At 46.4% G+C, this 18,803-nt stretch overlaps 1 protein-coding gene across 1 annotated transcript in view; it reads right to left on the bottom strand.

Moving 5' to 3' along the window:
- Positions 1–5,332: 5,332 nt before the first annotated feature.
- Positions 5,333–18,803, bottom strand: part of BST1 (bone marrow stromal cell antigen 1) — a 44,169-nt gene continuing 30,698 nt past the window's right edge. Inside the window, exons 10-11 of the mRNA XM_055587526.1 lie at positions 6,998–7,130; positions 5,333–5,416 (exon numbers count right to left, since the gene is read on the bottom strand). Coding sequence (XP_055443501.1) covers positions 7,108–7,130 — 23 coding nt within the window. The 3' untranslated portion in view covers positions 5,333–5,416; positions 6,998–7,107. The remainder of the gene's footprint in view (positions 5,417–6,997; positions 7,131–18,803) is intronic.

The following is an 18,803-nucleotide window of genomic DNA, read 5'->3' as shown; positions in this document are numbered from 1 at the left end:
AAAGAGTCGGACACGACTGAGCAACTGAACTGAACTGAACTGAACTTCCCATCTCAACTTACAGGTCTCCTCCTCCAGGAAGCCTTTCTTTCCTGATGCTACACTGGGCTACGTCCTGACTCTGCAATCCCAAAACACCCTGTGTCTCCACCACATATGTAGAAAGAAAGAGAGCAATTCCCAGTAATTATCAGGGTCAAGAGAGTCTTTCTTCCTCCCTGCCTCCTGCCATCCTTCCAAAGTTCTATTAACAGCAGCAGTGGTAAACAAGAACTTCATTCTGATTATAATTCTGTGCAGGTCACAGTGTCACCCAAAATCCAATCCAAACAAGCGTAATGTGTTCTTCCAAGAGCTTTTAACTGTGAACCAGCTATTCCCAAATAGTAAAGCTTTACAAAGTACCATCTTAGAGTTATCATGTCACATTTCTACCATAAAATCATGCAGGTGCAGTTGGTAGAAGTCAAATCAAACCCTTTCTATTTCTACACAGAGCAGAAACACATACACTCAGACTGACTTATCAACATGTACTTTTCTCAAATAAATAAGTCATTTCAGTGAGGCGTCTGGGTAATTTTGACAGCTACCTTTTAATAGCCACATGACAATGTGGAATTCTAAAGGACCCAAATAACACAACAACAAATCAATATGCTTTTCAGAACATGCTTCAATCCATATCTTTTGGGGGAAAAAAATGACCTGCTTGAAATTCCAAATAAGGTGATTGAATACATACACCTTTCTCATTATTGGAACATATTTTGAGATAGACTCTACCAAAAAGGCACGGAAACTCAAGGCTGTAAGTAAGGAATAGTTGTGTTGAAATTAGCATCGTGCTGATCCTGCTGCCCGCTTCACTGGTTACTAAGTGGATGTTCAGAATCCTGGCCAGGTCTTAAAAAGACAGGTTCCCAGTCTCCACAATAGTTAAGTCCTGCTTGCCTGTTCAGTGTCTGAGTTTGACCTTTCCTTTGGTGGCACAAGTCTCCTTGTATAAGTGTAAAGCTGAACTCTGTGTTTCAAAAGCCTATTAAGTAAGTTCAAGCAACGATAAGGTCTTCAGTGAAGTTTCATTTTCACAAGTTCCACTTTGGGTCACGGAGGAATTTTGGAAAGACTTCAAAAAAAGGAAGAATAGCATTCAGGGCTGGCTCACCTCTGCTTTGGACTGTCCCATGTGGAGTGGGGCCCTGAATTCTCGTCTAGGTGACACTCTGATTCATCATATCCCCTTGGCACCGTTGTAAACCTCAATTGTCATTATCTCATGGAGCAAGGAGTCCAGAAAGCTCGTTTTCCATTCAGCACATCGGCTTCTATAACTTACTTTTGAATACTCACTGTTGAATTGGTTTTCTGGGGCTGGAATAAAGAACCATGAATTGGGGAGGAACTTGGTTTAGTCTGTGAAGTTTGTGTTCAAGGAGAATTTCAGACAGGCAACCAATCAGCTGGCCAAGACGTAGTCACTCCCACTTCACATCTTTGAAGATCATCCAAAGAGGGTCACCATGGTTTTTAATCAGTCTTTTTGCCTTCCAATATATTCGGGTTTTAAAAAATTATGTGTTTATGTTGCACTGGGTCTTCATTGCTGCATGCAGACTCTCTAGTTGCATCGAGCAGAGACCACTTTGTGTTGCACAGGCTTCTCGTTGCCCTGCAAGTGGCCTGTCTGAGGCTCACAGGCTCTGGGGCGCTTCAGTAGCTGCAGCTCGTAGGCTCTAGAGAGCAGGCTCAGTAGTTGTGGCCCAAGGGTTTACTTGCTCCATGGCATGTGAGATCTTCCTGGACCAGGGATTGAACCTGTGGCCTCTGCATTGGCAGGCAGAGTCTTACCCACTGGACCACCAGGGAAGAATCAACCTATATTCAGAGATGTTTTTAGGAATTTTTTCCCATTCTTTTTCCTCCTTTTTCATTTACCAGCATCATCACACGCCTCAGAATTCAGGTCCTCCTTGTTTTACATCGCATTTCTTCACCTCTGGGCACATCCCTCCGTTACATTAATAATGATACATGCACCATATAGACTGAGTATGTTAGTGAGGAAGGGCTCACAGACATTCCATTTTTTCTCAAAGTTCGGAAATTCCTTTTCAAATTGGGCTTCTATTTTGTCCTGTTGCTTCTGAAGTTTTTGAGGGACATTGACACAGACTGAACTCAGCCAGGGCCCCTGGAGATTTTGGCCTCCTTTCTGTGGAAGTCAAAGGCATCTGTGCCTCTGCACTTACTGAGGGCTTCCCAGGCGGCGCTAGTGGTAAAGAACCCGCCTGCCAATGCAGGAGACCCGGGAGACTTGGGTTTGATCCCTGGGTCTGGAAGATACCCTGGAGGAGGACACATCAACCCACTCCAGTATTCTTGTCTGGAGAATCCCATGGACAGAGGAGCCTGGCAGGCTGCAGTCCATAAGGCTGCAGAGAGTCGGACGTGACTGAAGTGACTTAGCATGCACGCGTAAGCTGTCAGTATCTTGTGAAAATTAATAAACGGGAACCTCACTAAAATGGAGTCAGGAGGGTTGAAGCGGGGCATTCTCATGGCAGTACCACTCAGTCCATACCGATCCCAACAGGAAGAAATGTAGTTTGCATCTTCCACAGCAAATGACACTACTTGACTACCACCAGCCGAAGAAAGAAAACTTTTTCCTTTTTGCCTGGCAACAACCCGGCCAATGAAAAGCCACCATACTCTGAAGTCCTGCTGCTGCTGCTGCTGCTAAGTCGCTTCAGTCGTGTCCAACTCTGTGCGACCCCATAGACGGCAGCCCACCAGGCTCCCCCGTCCCTGGGATCCTCCAGACAAGAACACTGGAGTGGGTTGCCATTTCCTCCTCCAATGCATGAAAGTGAAAAGTGAAAGTGAAGTTGCTCAGTCGTGTCCGACTCTTAGCGACCCCATGGACTGCAGCCCACCAGGCCCCTCCGTCCATGGGACTTTCAGAAGTCCTAGTTTCTTCCAATGGACTTTTTGTTTATAACAGTCCCTCCCAGCTTCCCCTTCTCCTCCAGCAGAGAGTTTCCTCTCCTTTGTTTCACTGGACTTCCATAGGGTTACTGTAGTTGCAGGTCCCAAATTGTAATTCTTTGGGGGGCTCTCCACCGCCACCCCCCCCCACCAAAAACCCATTTTGCTGGTAGAGTAACTGCCTGTTTTATTGTCTGTGGCTAACAATCTTCACCATCATAGTTTTTACTAGTCCTCTTCAGGTTCCAAAAGTCGCTTGGTATCAAGTATGTCATACTAGAGAGAAAACGACCAGTTTTGGGGGTGGTTATCATGGAGACCCAGGGCAGAACAGGAAAGACAAATACTCAGTTCCTCCACATGCCTGCCCAGTCTTGTGCTCTGGGGCTGTTCACGAGCATTTCATTTGTGGTTTAGTGCCAATCCTCATTCACTCACTCAGCGTTTATGGACTAAGCATGTACTAAGTGCCAAGTGGGATGCTGGCACTGGATATGTCAGTTCATAAAGAAGGAGAGCTGGTGCATCACACTTCTGCTAAGACTGACAGCCACCCTCTCTGCCCAGAGCAGGAGGAACTCTCAGAGGTCTTAACCCTGTAATGAAAGCTCTCTGCTTCTACAGTTTCGCCTCTGCAAAACAGGATGTAAAGAACTGATCTCATGGGGCAGGTGAAGACTAAACGGGGCATCTCTGAAAATGCTTGGCACAGTGCCTGCTGCACAGTAATTCCTGCACTGCTCTAGAAAGTACTGTCTTGGTAGGTAGTGTTTAAAGAATTATCTAACATCTCTAGTAGTAATAACAAAAGCGCACACCTCAGACTGGGACTTGAAACCAGCCAAAACTCAGATTGGCACTTGAACACATGGGCTGGGACTTGAACTCTCTTGTCTTTTAATTAAAATCACTTACTTGGTGTCAGGACTTACTGAAGCTCAGGTTCTTAACGTCTCAGTACAGAAGGAATTTAGCAAGAGGCAAAGTGATAGGCAAGAAGTAGAGGTATTAATATAGGATGCTTGTCAGGGATATAAGTGGGCAGGCAAGGGGGTGGCTCTGCCCCCAGAGTTACGTGGGAAAGCAAGTTTATTTAGGGAAATACACACTCCATAGACAGAGTGTGGACTATCTCAGAAGGCAAAAAGTCCCAAAACATGGGGTAGTTAGTTTTTATGGGCTGGGCCATTCCATAAGCTATTACATGGGAAGATTATCCCAACTATTTGGGGAAGGGGCAGGGATTTCCAGGAACTGGATCACAGCTCACGTTTTGGCCTGTTATCATTGGCCTTGAAACTGTCATGGTGCCTGTGGGTGTGTCATTTAGCAAGTTGAGGCATCACAATGAATGTATAAGGAGGCTCAAGGTCTATGGAAGCTGAATCTTCTGCCATCTTGGACATCATTTGTTCCGGCCAGTTTATGTCGTATCCACAATGACTGTGCCATTCTAAAAGTTGTGCCCTGCCCTCTTGCCTCCAGTCTCAATAACAGCACTAGCAACTGACACTTCCACAGTGCTCACCTACTGCATGCCTGGCACTGTCTTGGGTTCTTTATGCACATGGATTCATTTCATTCTGAGTACTTATAACCTCTACAACAAGGTGATGCAACTCAGAGATATACATGATCTGCCTAGGGCCACACAGCGAGCAAGTGATAATGGCAGAATTAGCTAGACTTATGCTGACTGATGGTGACTGCAGCCATGAAATTAAAAGATGCTTGCTCCTTGGAAGGAAACTTATGACCAACCTAGATAGCATATTAAAAAGCAGAGACATTACTTTGCCAACAAAGGTTTGCCTAGTCAAGGCTATGGTTTTTCCAGTAGTCATGTATGGATGTGAGAGTTGGACACTAAAGAAAGCTGAGCGCCGAAGAATTGATGCTTTTGAACTGTGGTGTTGGAGAAGACTCTTGAGAGTCCCTTGGACTGCAAGGAGATCCAACCAGTCCATCCTAAAGGAAATCAGTCCTGAATATTCTTTGGAAGGACTGATGCTGAAGCTGAAACTCCAATACTTTGGCCACCTGATACGAAGAGCTGACTCATTTGAAAAGACCCTGATGCTGGGAAAGATTGAGGGCAGGAGGAGAAGGGGACAACAGAGGATGAGATGGCTGGATGGCATCACCGACTCGATGGACATGAGTTTGAGTAAACTCCGGAAGTTGGTGATGGACGGGAGGCCTGGTGTGCTGCAGTTCATGGGGTCGCAAAGAGTCAGACATGACTGAGCGACTAAACTGAACTGATGTTGACTGAAAAAAAAAAAAAAAGCACAACCTAAAAGTTGAGAATTATGTTTTATTTGGCAAACAAAACTGAGGTCTTCAGCCTGGGACACATGATCTCAGATAGCTCTGAGAGACTGCTCCAAAGAGGTGAGGGAGGAGCCAGGATATATAGGAGTTTCTGCAACAAAAACAAGTAGTCAGAACATCAAAAGTTTACTATTAATTAAAAAGTCCAGTGACCTCAAGTTAAGGAAATTAGCAATTTTCTATGTATAGGAAGATGCAAGAGTCTGGGCTCACTGAAACCATTCCTTCGATAGGCACCTCAGCTATCTGGGGCCAGCACCCTGTGACTCTCACCTTGAGTCTCCTTGGAGTACAACACTGGGGTGAGGGCTGGGGGGAGTGGCTGGCTGCGGGGGCTGATGCCAAACATCCTGTTTCTATGAGTTTCCTCAGACAGGATGGCTGTAATGTGATGGTTTGATGGCTGCAACATCCTTTGTTTATTGATGGCAATTCTTCATTCACACCTCACAGAATCTGCTCTTAGCCATGGTGTTGGGCAGCGACCCCACTTGGCTTCCATCATACTGTGATTTCTGATGAGAAATACATATTTGGTCTGCATCCCTGATCCCGCAACAGCACTCCTGAAACCCTCAGAATTTCTTAAGTGAGGAGGACAGTGAAGGTGGTTTTTGTTATGTTAATAGTTGAATTTTTGGAAAGACCCTAGGTAAGAGTGGGAGCTGCTTGCCAGGGGAACTAACCACAGGACTAGAGGGATGGAACTTTCAATTTCACCCCCTTGACCTGGGGGGCAGGGGGGCTGCCGGAGTTTAAGTTCAATCACTAATGGTCAATGATTTAATCAGTCATGCCTTCCTAGGTAATCGTGCCTTCCTAGGTAAGGAAGGCTCCACGAAAACCTCAAAGGAGAGCTTCCAGGTTGTTGAACCCATGGAGGTGTGGGAGAAGCGGGGCTTGCAAAGAGCTTGGAAGCTCTATGCCCTTTCCCTGTCCCTTGTCTCTGCAGCTTTTCCGTCTGGCTGTTCCTGAGTTTTATTGTTGTTATTTAGTCGCTAAGTCGTGTCCAACTCTGTGATGCCATGGACTGTAGCCCACTAGGTTCCTCTGTCCATGGGATTTCCCAGGCAAGAGTACTGGAGCGGGCTGCTGTTTCCTTCTCCAGGGGATCTTCCTGACCCAGGGATTGAACCTGCATCACCTTCATTGCCTGCATTGGCAGGCGGATTCTTTACCACCGAGCCACCAGGGGCGCCCTCCTGAGTCACAGCCTTTTTATTAAATGATAACCTGTGGACAGGTTTCCTGATTTATGTGACCCACTTTGGCAAACCAATCACAAATGATACCAAGCCTTGTGGGGCTTAGGCCTTGTGGGGCTCCTGGGCACACAGCCTTCCTGGGACCCCCATTTCTTTGATTATGGGAAATAGGCTTCATTCAGCCTCTGTGACCTTCCCTGAGTTCCACTGGGCGGATTCAAGCAGTTATTCATTAGGGAAGGGAGGGGATGTGCGACCAGGAAAAGCAGACAGTCAAGAGAAACAACAGGGCATGGTCCTGCTTCCCCATCAGTACACACAATAGTCAATATCTGTGAGCTGTTTTGCAGACACTGAAACTCCCCCCAGGTAGGAGAAGTGAATGATTAACCATAGATGCTGCCCACAAGCATGTAGACCCCAGACCAGTTGGAACATGAAGGCCGATGATCTGGACTCCTACTTACCTCACCACCAACCCATCAGAAGAATGTCCATGAGATGATCATGCCCTCTTTGGATAATGACTACAAAACTTCTCCAAGTCTCCAACTTCGGACATATGGTTTTGAGGGCATTAGCACACTGTGGCCCCTTTGCCTGTCAAAGCAATGAAGCCATTCTTTTCTACTTCACCTAAAACCATCCCCAAGGTTTAATTCAGTGTCAGGGTACAGAGGCCAGAATTGGCTTTCCAAAGAGAAGGTCATGGGAAGCTCTGGTCTACAGCCGGTCAGGCAGAAGCACAGTCCATGCTTCTTGAGTCCATGGGGTCACAAAGAGTCGGAATGGCTGAGCGACTGAACAAGAACAGAAGCACAGGTGACAACCTCAGCAGGACCTTATGGGCCTTCCCGGGACAGACTCCCCTTCCCATACGCTCTGCTTTCGTTCTTCTCTGAAGTACATGGTGACGGTATCTGATGCACATTTTCTGAGCTGTTTTTTCAGATGCTAAAACCCCCACCACACAAGCTAGAATCAAGATTGCCGGGAGAAATATCAATAACCTCAGATATGCAGATGACACCACCCTTATGGCAGAAAGTGAAGAGGAACTCAAAAGCCTCTTGATGAAAGTGAAAGAGGAGAGTGAAAAAGTTGGCTTAAAGCTCAACGTTCAGAAAACTAAGATCCTGGCATCCAGTCCCATCATTTCATGGTAAATAGATGGGGAAACAGTGGCTGACTTTATTTTTCTGGGCTCCAAAATCACTGCAGATGGTGATTGCAGCCATGAAATTAAGAGATGCTTACTCCTTGAAAGGAAAGTTATGACCAACCTAGACAGCATATTAAAAAGCAGAGACATTACTTTGTCAACAAAGGTCCGTCTAGTCAAGGCTATGGTTTTTCCTGTGGTCATGTATGGATGTGAGAGTTGCACTATAAAGAAAGCTGAGCGCCGAAGAATTGATGCTTTTGAACTGTGGTGTTGGAGAAGACTCTTGAGCGTCCCTTGGACTACAAGGAGATCCAACCAGTCCATCCTAAAAGAAATCAGTCCTGGGTGTTCATTGGAAGGACTGATGGTGAAGCCGAAACTCCACCTGATGTGAAGAGCTGACTCATTTGAAAAGATCCTAATGCTGAGAAAGATTGAGGGCAGGAGAAGGGGATGACAGAAGATGAGATGGCTGGATGGCATCACTGACTCAATGGACATGGGTTTGGGTAAACTCCGGGAGTTGGTGATGGATAGGGAGGCCTGGCATGCTGTAGTCCATGGAGTCACAAAGAGTCGGACACGACTGAGTGACTGAAATGAAGTACATGGTGACAGAATCTGATGCACATTTTCTGAGCTGTTTTTTCAGATCCTAAAACCCCCACAAAAGGAAGATGTTAATTACTTGATGACCCTGAGCCCATAGCCCCTGGGCCTCCTGGAGTCTGAAGACTGATAATGTGAATTATCATTATGACAGTGACCTGTTATGTCACCGTCAACCGACCAGAGAACTGTGCGCGAGCTGGCCGCATACTCTGTGACCCTCCCCCCTCCCCACCCTTCACCTGGCCTGTAAGATTGCTTTGCTGAAACCCGTGGGGAGTTCTGGCTTTTTGAGCCCTACCTGTCCTGGACTCTTTGTCTGGCATATTACAACAAATGCTGCACTTTCCTTCACCACAACTTGGTGTCAGTAGATTGGCTTTACTGCCTGTGGGTGAGCAGACCCAACTTTGGCTCAGAAACAAACCTGGGCCATGGACAGGCAGCTGAAGAGGCCTTAGTGGAGGGCAGTCTTGTGAGGCGGAGCCCGTAACCTGTGGAATCTGACGTTGTTTCCAGGTAGGTAGCTTCTGAATTGAGTTGAATTGTAGGACATGCAGTGGTGTCAGAGAATTGCTTGGGGTGGGGAAAAAATCCACATATTTGACAACCAGGAGTGCCAGAAGTGTTCTGTGTGGATTGTGGTTGTTCAGTCACTCAGTCATGTCCGACTCTTTGTGACTCCATGGACTGCAGCATGCCAGGCTTCCCTGTCCTTCACTATCACACTATCTCCCGGGGTTTGCTCAAACTCATGGTCATTGAGTTGGTGATGCCATTCAACCATCTCATCCTCTGTCGCCCCTTCTCCTCCTGCCCTCAGTCTTTCCCAGCATCAGGGTCTTTTCCAATTTGTTAGTTCTTTACGTCAATTGGCCAAAGTATTGGAACTTCAGCATCAGTCCTTCCAATGCATATTCAGGGTTAATTTCCTTGCAAGTTTGATCTCCTTGCAGTCCAAGGTTCTCTGAGGAGTCTTCTCCAGCACCACAATTGGAAAGCATCAGTTCTTCAGGGCTCAACCTTCTTTATGGCCCAACTCTCACATCCATACACGACTACTGGAAAAAACCACAGCTCTGACTGTACAGACCTTTGTTGGCAAAATGATGCCTCTGCTTTTTAATATGCTGTCTAGGTTTGTTATAGCTCTCCTTCCAAGGAAATTATCCTGCCCATAAAAACTGGGACTTTCCTGGTGGTTAAGACAATTCAGAATCTGCCTGCAATGCAGAACACCTGGGTTCAATTCCTGGGTCAGTAAGATCCCCTGGAGAGGGGAATGGCTACTCACTCCAGCATTCTTCATGGAAAATTTCACCGACAGAGGAGCCTGGTGGGGTACAGACCATGCCATATTTCAGAGCCTCTCGCCTTCTAAGATGACCCACACTGTCTATGGAATGTGTTTCTCCCTGAATAAATCTGCTTTAAATCTGCTCTAACTTTACTTCAACTCATTCTGGAATTATTTTGTGCATGAAGCCAAGGACCCACATTTGGCACCCTGCCCCAAGGACTCGCCTGAGATCTGGAACATGACCATCCTCTGAGTCCCAGTTTCCTGCAATATCTTAAGTAGGGGATCATGAAATCGGGATCCTCTCTTAGGATGCTTTCTCTACCACCTCTGTAGAAGTTAGGCTGGGGGGAAGTGGATCAGCAATTGTTTGAAATCAGCATTTTAACATGTCAAAAGCCTAGAATCTGCAGTCAAATGAATCTGCTCTCAATTGTCAAATAAAGCCTCCTGTGTTCAAAACCAGGAGCATGTGTCCCTTGGACAGCAAAGAGACCAAACCAGTCAATCCTAAAGGAAATTAACCCTGAACACTCATTGGAAAGACTGTTGCTGAAGCTGAAGCTCCAATATTTTGGCCATCTGTTGCAAAGAGCCAACTCATTGGAAAAGACTCTGATGCTGGGAAAGATTGAGGGCAGGACGAGAAGGGAATGACAGAGGATAGGATGTTTGGATGGCATCACCAACTCCATGGACATGAATTTGAGCAAACTCTGGGAGACAATGAAGGACAGAAGAGCCTGGCAGGCTGCAGTCCATGAGGTCACAAAGAGTCAGATGCTACTTAGCCACTAAGACAACAAATGTGTTTGAATATACGTAGAGAAAAATCTGTTATGTTGCACATAGTATGACAGAAGACCCATATTGCCTTTTACATTAATCTTTCTGTATCGTTCAAAGTTTTTCAAGGGAACCATTGTCCTTATTTTTGTATTCAGAAAAAAGTAATGTTATTAAAAAAAATAAATAAATCCCTTTCTTTTCCACGGAGCTCAAAATGACATCTAATGAAGTCACAGACCAGCGTGCTATGAGAGACTGTGCAAATCCACTGGTTACCCAGGCAACCCAAAGGCAGTGGACGCTGTGTTCTCCAAGCCCGGCCTAATAGATGCCCTTGGCCGGGTTTCCATGGGATTAGCCTGAGGAGCCGGCTGGCCCTGAGACAAGCTGAATTGCAAGTCAGGAGGGATCTTTCTTTTCCTTTCTAGGAACCCCAAGTTCTTAGGCCTCTTGTCATGCTCCCTGCTGCTCCCCTCACCCACACTAGAGTAGATCACACATTTCACGTTTCACTGAAGTAGAGCATAAATATGCATTTCAAATACAGCAGTGTGTACATGTCAAACCCCAACTCCCTAACTATCCTTTCTCCCCATCCCCCGGCCCCCAAGCATAAATTTAATCTCTGTGTGAATCTGTTTTTGTTTTGTAATAATTTCCTTCCTATTGTGTTCTTTTTAGATTCCGCATATGAGGGATGTCCTGTGATATCTCTCTATTTAAAATGGATAGCCAGCCAGAGCCGGCCGTGCAGCACAGGGGACGCTGCTGAGTGTCACGCGGCCGCCTGGATGGGAGGGACAATGGACACGTGTATGTAGGGCTGAGTCCCTTCGCTGTCCACCTGAAACTATCAGAACATCGTTCATCGGCTTTGCGTGCAGACACAGTCGCTTCAGTCGTCTCTGACTCTTTGCGACCCCATGGGCTGTAGTCTGCCAGGCTCTTCTGTCCATGAGTTTTCCCAGGCTGTCCATGAGTTTCCAAGAATACTTGGGTGGGTTGCCATTTCCTCCTCCAGGGGATCTTCCCAACTCAGGGATCAAACTCGCATCTCCTGAGTTGCAGGCAGATTCTTTACCCCTGAGCCACCAGGGAATCGGCTTATACTCTGATGCCAAATAAAAAGGTTTTTTTAAAAAAAAGGAAAGAAAAGTGATACGCGACGCTTTTAATCTTCCCTTGTACCATCCCTGATTTCCTCCAACAAAATTTACATTAAAAGCAAATCAAAGAATCACCCATCCTGTGTTTTCTTCTCTGAAGTCTACTTTCTCAATGAAGCCGCACGTGAAGTATCCACTTTACCCAGCCGAGGCTGAGCCAGGGAGGAAATTATGCATGTCTTCAGAAAAAACCACAGTCCTAGCAATGACAAAACAGGGCAGATGGATCATGTCAGGAAAATTCACAGGGCCTGGGGCAGCAAAGAACTACCAAGGCCCTGGTGGCAGAGGAACCAGAGGATTCAGAAGGTTGTCGGTAGGAAGAGATTTTCCTCTACCCTTCTAGACGCTTCTGGTCAGACTAAGAACTGAATCGATGTGAGATGGAGTAACGGGAGACAATCAAACAGAAGTTTAGTATATATCCTTGGTGGCTCAGATGGTAAAGTGTCTGCCTGCAATGCAGGAGACCCAGGTTCGCTCCCTGGGTCAGGAAGATCCCCTGGAGATGGAAATGGCAACCCACTTCAGTATCCTTGCCTGGAGAATCCCATGGTCAGAGGAGCCTGACAGGTTATAGTCCATGGGGTCGCAAAGAGTTGGACACGACTAAGCGATTTCACTTTCTTTAGTATACATGGGAGAGATCCAGATAAACTAAGGCACTCACCAAAATAATTGAAGTCTTCACTTTAAACAACATCTTCAGCCAAAGATGAAAGAGGATGTGGAGGGTAGTGGTTGGGAACCACAAAGGGTAAAAATGCAATTCACATGAATAGCCAAGCAAATGTCTGGTAAACACATATTTGCTGGGTTACGCAGAGACAATGGGTCACACAGAGACAGTGAGTCACAGAGTAGGCTCTGATCTCTAAGCCCTGTCGAGTTCCTCCACCCCCACCGAGCCCAGATCTTTGCAGATATCTCTGGTGATAGCTCTATTCTAGGGAACCCCCTCCATCTAAATTCTTTTAGGCAGTTAGGAGGAATTTCAAGGTTTCTTCCCAACTCTTTTGAGTCTTGATTCTTTTCAGCTCAAAATAATCCACATGCCAAAGAGACATTTCAGGGAGGAAAGTTTTGCTCCCCTACAAAGTGATGCTTAGGGTGTACGCCCGCATGCTCAGTCACTCAGTTGTGTCTGACTCTTTGCGACCCCATGGACCATAGCCCACCAGGCTCCTCCTTCCATGGGACTTTCCAGGCAAGAATACCAGAGTAGGTTGCCATTCTCTTCTCCAGAGGATCTACCTGACCCAGGGATGGAACCCCTGTCTCCTTCATTGGCAGGCAGATTCTTTACCACCGAATCATCTGGGAAGCCCCGAGGCCTAAGGGGCTTAAAATCTGACAAAGAGATGGCAGAGCAGGAAGGGATATCAGCACAGAGAGACCAACCCATTCAAGACGTAAGGAGTGAGAGATCAGGATACGTGTGGCTCATGGCAAGTCCTTGGTCTGACGGTGCCCACTGGGTAAAAGTGAAAGAAGTCGCTCTGTCATATCCAGCTCTTTGCAACCCACGGACTATACAGTCCATGGAATTCTCCAGGCCAGAATACTGGAGTGGGTAGCCTTTCCCTTCTCCAGGGGATCTTCCCTCCAGGGGATCGAACCCAGGTCTTCTGCACTGCAGGCAGATTCTTTACCAGCTGAGCCATGAGGGAAGCCCAGCTGGGCACAGCCTCTCTAAGACACTGACGTCACTCTTACGATTCATAGCAGTGGCCACACCATAAACATTCTACATCATTCCAGTTCTTCTTGGATTTTGTTTCTCTGCTATCTTTCTTGCCATACTCTGCTCACTTCACCCATTCTGAGCTTGACCTTGCTCCCAGCCCCCTCCATTCCCTGTCGAGCTGGTGTCCCATCACACCATGCTCCCCAGAGCGTCCTGGATTGAAGGAAGGCATTCACTCTTCCTCCAGCTGCCCGAATGTCTGTTGGGCCTGGAAGTTGGAAAGCATGACCGGGAGCTTCAGGAGGCAAGGCTAACTGGTATCCATGTCCTGAGTCAGGGCAGGCTAGGAAGTCACAATGGGTCCAACACATTAGGTCTGAAAAAGCTGTGGAGCAAATCTAGGATCAACAACAGAGAACAATCATTTACTCATGGGGATTTCTACTGAACATCTTTTTAAAATGTATTGTCTTATTCTTCCTGGTTGCTCTAGGTCTTCATTGCTGCGAGGGTTTTCTCTAGCTGCACAGGATGGGGGCGACTCTTCACTGCAGCGCACGGGCTTCTCATTGTGGTGGCTTCTTTGGTCGTGGAGCACAGGCTCTAAGCTCCTGGGCTTCAGCAGTTGCAGTATTTGGGCTCAGTAGTTGAACACAGATTGAACCCATCATGTCCCTGCATTGGCAGGCTGTTCTTATCCACTGTTCAGTTCAGATCAGTTCAGTCGCTCAGTCATGTCCAATTCTTTGAGACCCCATGAACCACAGCATGCCAGGCCTCCCTGTCCATCACCAACCCAAACCTATTTCCATTGAGTCAGGGATGCCATTCAACAATCTCATCCTCTGTCGGCCCCTTCTCCTCCATCTTCAATCTTTCCCAACATCAGGGTCTTTTCAAATGAGTCAGCTCTTCACATTAGGTGGCCAAAGTATTGGAGTTTCACCTTCAATATCAGTCCTTCCAGTGAATATTCAGGGCTGATTTCCTTTAGGATGGACTGGTTGGATCTCCTTGCAGTCCAAGGGACTCTCAAGAGTCTTCTCCAACACCACAGTTCAAAAGCATCAATTCTTCAGCACTCAGCTTTCTTTATAGTCCAACTTTCACATCCATACATGACTACTGGAAAAACCATAGCCTTGACTAGACAGATCTTTGTTGACAAAGTAATGTCTCTGCTTTTTAATATGCTGTCTAGGTTGGTCATAACTTTCCTTCCAAGGAGTAAGCGTCTCTTAATTTCATGGCTGCAATCCACTGTACCACCAGGGAAATCCTACTGAGTACCTTTTACGTGTCAAGCACTGGGCCAGAGGCTGAAGATACAATGAACCGAGTTAACCCCATCCCTCCATGGCTGCTGTTGCTAAAGCTAGTGGTTTTCCTGATTAGAACATCTGGTGTCTGCTCTGATTGGTCAAGCCTGTGACACAGTTATGGTTAATTATTTTTCATGTCACCTCTGGTCCCTGGCTGGCTTCCCTGTTAGCTCAGCTGGTGAAGAATCCGCCTGCAATGTGGGAGACCTGGGTTCTATTTCTGGGCTGAGAAGATTCCCTGGAGGAGGGCATGGCAACCCACTCTAATATTCTTGCCTAGAGAATCCCCATGGACAGAGGAAGCTGGTGAGCTAAAGTCCATGGGGTCGCAAAGAGCCAGACACGACTCAGCAACTAAGCATAGCACTGTTCCCTGGCCTTGTGAGAGGGCAGATACAGATGTTAATCAATATTGATATTGATAAATGTATAATTAAAAACTGAAATAAGGAAAAGAACTTGGAACTTGACCTAGACTGGGAACGGTGGTCAGGGAAAGCTTCAGGGAGGAAGCGAGCCTTGAGCAGAGATCCAAATGGTGGGCAGGAGATAACTGGCAAAGACATAGGGGTGGAGCAGAAGAGCGTTGTGAGCACAAAGGGAGACTCAGACCGCTTTGTGGGTGGAGTTTGGTTGAATCTTCTAAGGAGAAGGGGTAAAATGTAGGATTGATGAGCTGTGAAGTGTTCTGAATTGACTTGGGCATCAGTGCCTGCTGTGGTCTAAATGTTTTGTGTCCCTCCACCCCCAGACTCATTCCCAAAACATTAAAATCCGAATGCCTGAAGTGATGGTTTGGGGACATGTAAGCCTTGAAGGTGGAGTCCCAATACATGAGATTAGTGTCTAAAAAAGAGGCTCCAGAGAGAGCCCGAGCTCCTCCTTCCATATGAGGACACAGCAGGGATGCTCTGGCTTATCTCCCAGGATGAGGACCCTCACCAGAATGTGACTTTTCTGGCACCTTGATATTGGGCTTCTCAGCCTCCAGCACTATGAGAAATAAATTTCTGCTGTTTTTAAGTTATCCAGTGTGGTACCTGTGGTAAAGAACCCATCTGCCAATGCAGGAGTCTTAAGAGATGCAGCTTTGATCCGTGGGTCAGGAAGATCCACTGGAGGAGGAAATGGCAACCCACTCCAGTATTCTTGCCTGGAGAATCCCAAGGACAGAGGATCCTGGCGGGCCACAGTCTACTTTCACTCAGGACCAGCTACATAATTCACAGGTCCCAGTGAAAAATTAAAGTGCTGAGCTCCTTGTCCAAAAATTAAGAATATAAAGACAGAGGAATTAGACCAAGCGTGGGCCTCTCTGAGCATGGGTCCTTGTGTAACTGCATGGATCACAATGTCTGCCTCCTTTTCCTCCGGGTTGACCAGCTTTATGTTGTTTGGACACTTGTATAACCTACTGTTGCTGGACATGGTGGGAAGAGGTGGTAACTCAAGTGATAATCCTCAATGATAAGATAACTGGTAAGGTTCGGATCCATCTGGAAACCTATCAGAGCTCATTGGGTAGGGAAGGGAGGTATCAAAACTCTGGGACCTACACAAAGGACAAAGGATGAATTCCAAAGCTGAACTAGGAACAAAAGTCGCTTTGGCAAGCTTGCTGTCTTCACAATGCTGTACTTCTTGTCACAGGATGTGGGTTGTTATGGTGAGTGAACTGGGACAGAAGTGTGAAACACTACAGAGAGGGTTTTTCTTTCTTTCTTCCCTTTTGTCTCTTTCTTCTATGAAACTTTGGTCAAATTATTCTCAGGAGCTAAAGTAAGACATCCATAACCTGGTATTTCATGACAAAGGATACATGCGTTCAACATTTCTATAAAAAGAGAAAACACCCCAAGATTCAACCATCCAAACCAGGCTTCTCCAAAACCCATGGGGCCTCAGCTATGGAAAGCAAGAAAGCACCTTGACGCTGGTAATACTGCACGCTCATCTGCACACCAGGAAGGACTCGAGCTCTAAGTCTAATTCCCACCTGCAGGGCTCAGGTGGACTGAATAGGGGTCCAACAATGTCCACTCTGGGAAGGAGTGACAGAAAGCATGTTACCCTGACACGTGTCCTTAAGTGTGCTGAGGTGAGGAGGAGAGATGCAAGTGTAGAAAAAAGGGGAGCCCAGTTTGAGACAAGAGAGACTATTTCTCGTGTCAAAGTGTAAGGGAGAAGCAAAACCATAAATGGTAGGTGGCGTGTACGGCTGGAGATCTAAGAAGACTGAGAAAGTGGAAAGAGGATGTGGGAGCGAGTTCAGAGGTTTCCAGAACAGAATCCGAGTTTTTGTTTTTTTAAACATTCCTGGGGACTTATTTCGTGCAGCAGATGGGAAGGAACCCTAACTCTACAGGCAGTCCACCTAGATGTAACACTTCCCCTCCATGACTAACTGGGCGACCTTGAAAAAACTGATTTAACCTTATCAAGCCTTGATTTTCTGCAAAGATTAGACAGTAATGAGGATGAGATAGTATGAGATAGTAATGAGGAGAGTAATGAGAATTACGTGAATTATTAAAGTAGATAACAATGACTGGTTTTGGGTAGGAATTCAAGAAATACTAGGCGTGGTGATGGTGATGATATTGAAGCTTACGAAGACGGTGATGATGATGGTGATAAAGGTGACTGATACTGAGGGTCAAGGAACCTGGCCTCTCCTGAACCCTGCAGTGAGCACCATGCGGAGGGGTGGATGAGCGTGTGAACCCCACAAGAGGGATAGTGGTGGGCGATGAGGAGCAACCAGGGGAGGCAGAGACAGGCAGCACGGGGAGCTAACTAGGAGACCTGTGATCACTGCCAGTGAGACATGCCCAGGGCAGCATCTCAGCTGCTCTCTAGAGACGCATGAGGTTGGACTGTAAATACATGTTATACACAATGACCATCAGACTCTGGGCAAGTGTTTACAAAAAATGGAGTGAAGTCAGGAGGAAGAGAGAGCCCTGCTCTCAGGTGGGCACATTTGAGGAACAGCTCGACCTGCAATGGGCAATTCTTTTTCTCTCCGGAGGTTTATAGGAAATGACAGAAAGTGAAAGCTCCCATTACCACTTGTGGGCACCGGGGCACCAGATTACGCCAGTTCTCACATCTGAACCTCCCACACCCGATCTCTGTGAAAAAATAAGGAGCAAGAACAGAGAAGTGGCTGTGACAACTTCTGGTTTTGTTTTCATCTTCTGGAAATGTTGTGTGTTGCGTTAAATGACCATGCACAGAAGGCAGGTTTAGTTTTCTCTTCCTGATTAGAAAAGGGATGTGCACTTATTAGAGAAAATTTGGAAAACACAAAAGGTCAAAAGTCAAGAATAGGAATCACTGAAAAGACCATTTTGCAGAGATTACTACTCTTTATTTGGGCTTCTTTTCGATCCCTGGGATGGGAAGATCCTTTGGAGGAGGAAATGGCAACCCACTCCAGTGTTCTTGCCTGGAGAATTCTAGACAGAGGAGCCTGCTAGGCTATAATCCATGCAGTTGCAAAGAGTCAGACATGACTGAGCGACTAACGCTTCCTTTCATTGATTTTGTTGTTCAGTTCCTAAGTCGTGCCTGACTATTTGTGACCATGGACTGCAGCCTGCCAGGCTTCCCTGTCTTTCACCATCACCTGGAGTTTGCTCAAATTCATGTCGAGTCAGTGATGCCATCAAACCCTCTCATCCTCTGTCACCCCCTTCTCCTCCTGCCTTCCATCTTTCCCAGCATCAGGGTCTTTTCCAATGAGTCAGCTCTTCACATCGGATGGCCAAAGTATGGGAGCTTCCGCTTCTGCATCGGTCCTTCTAGTGAATATTCAGGATTGATTGGTCTGATTCATTCATTTAAGTATGTATAGGTAACACACACACTTTGATGTGTTACATTTGTATTTTATTTGACGAGTGGATCACATGTTTTATGTTCTACATCTTATACTTATCATTGACATTTTTATATGGCATGAAATGTTCTTTGAAAATGATTTACATACAATGAAATGACTCCTTTGCATGCAGTTCTGAAAAAACTGGAAGGAGAGCTGACAAACACATAGACTCCTGTTCCCATCACCACAGTCGAGATCCAGAACAATCTGCCACCCCAACTAGAGCCCCTACAGGGCTCCTTTTTAGCTAGTGCCCTCTCCAGTCTTAACGCTGAGGCTGAGAAGTATTCCATTCCTATAATTTTGCTTATTTTCAGAATGTCATGTAAATAGAATTATATAGTAC

This window comes from Bubalus kerabau, chromosome 7 (genome assembly GCF_029407905.1).
Source record: "Bubalus kerabau isolate K-KA32 ecotype Philippines breed swamp buffalo chromosome 7, PCC_UOA_SB_1v2, whole genome shotgun sequence".
NCBI lineage: Eukaryota > Metazoa > Chordata > Mammalia > Artiodactyla > Bovidae > Bubalus > Bubalus kerabau.
The sequence above is the reverse complement of the archived record's forward strand: the minus strand, read 5'-3'. Positions and strand labels throughout refer to the sequence as shown.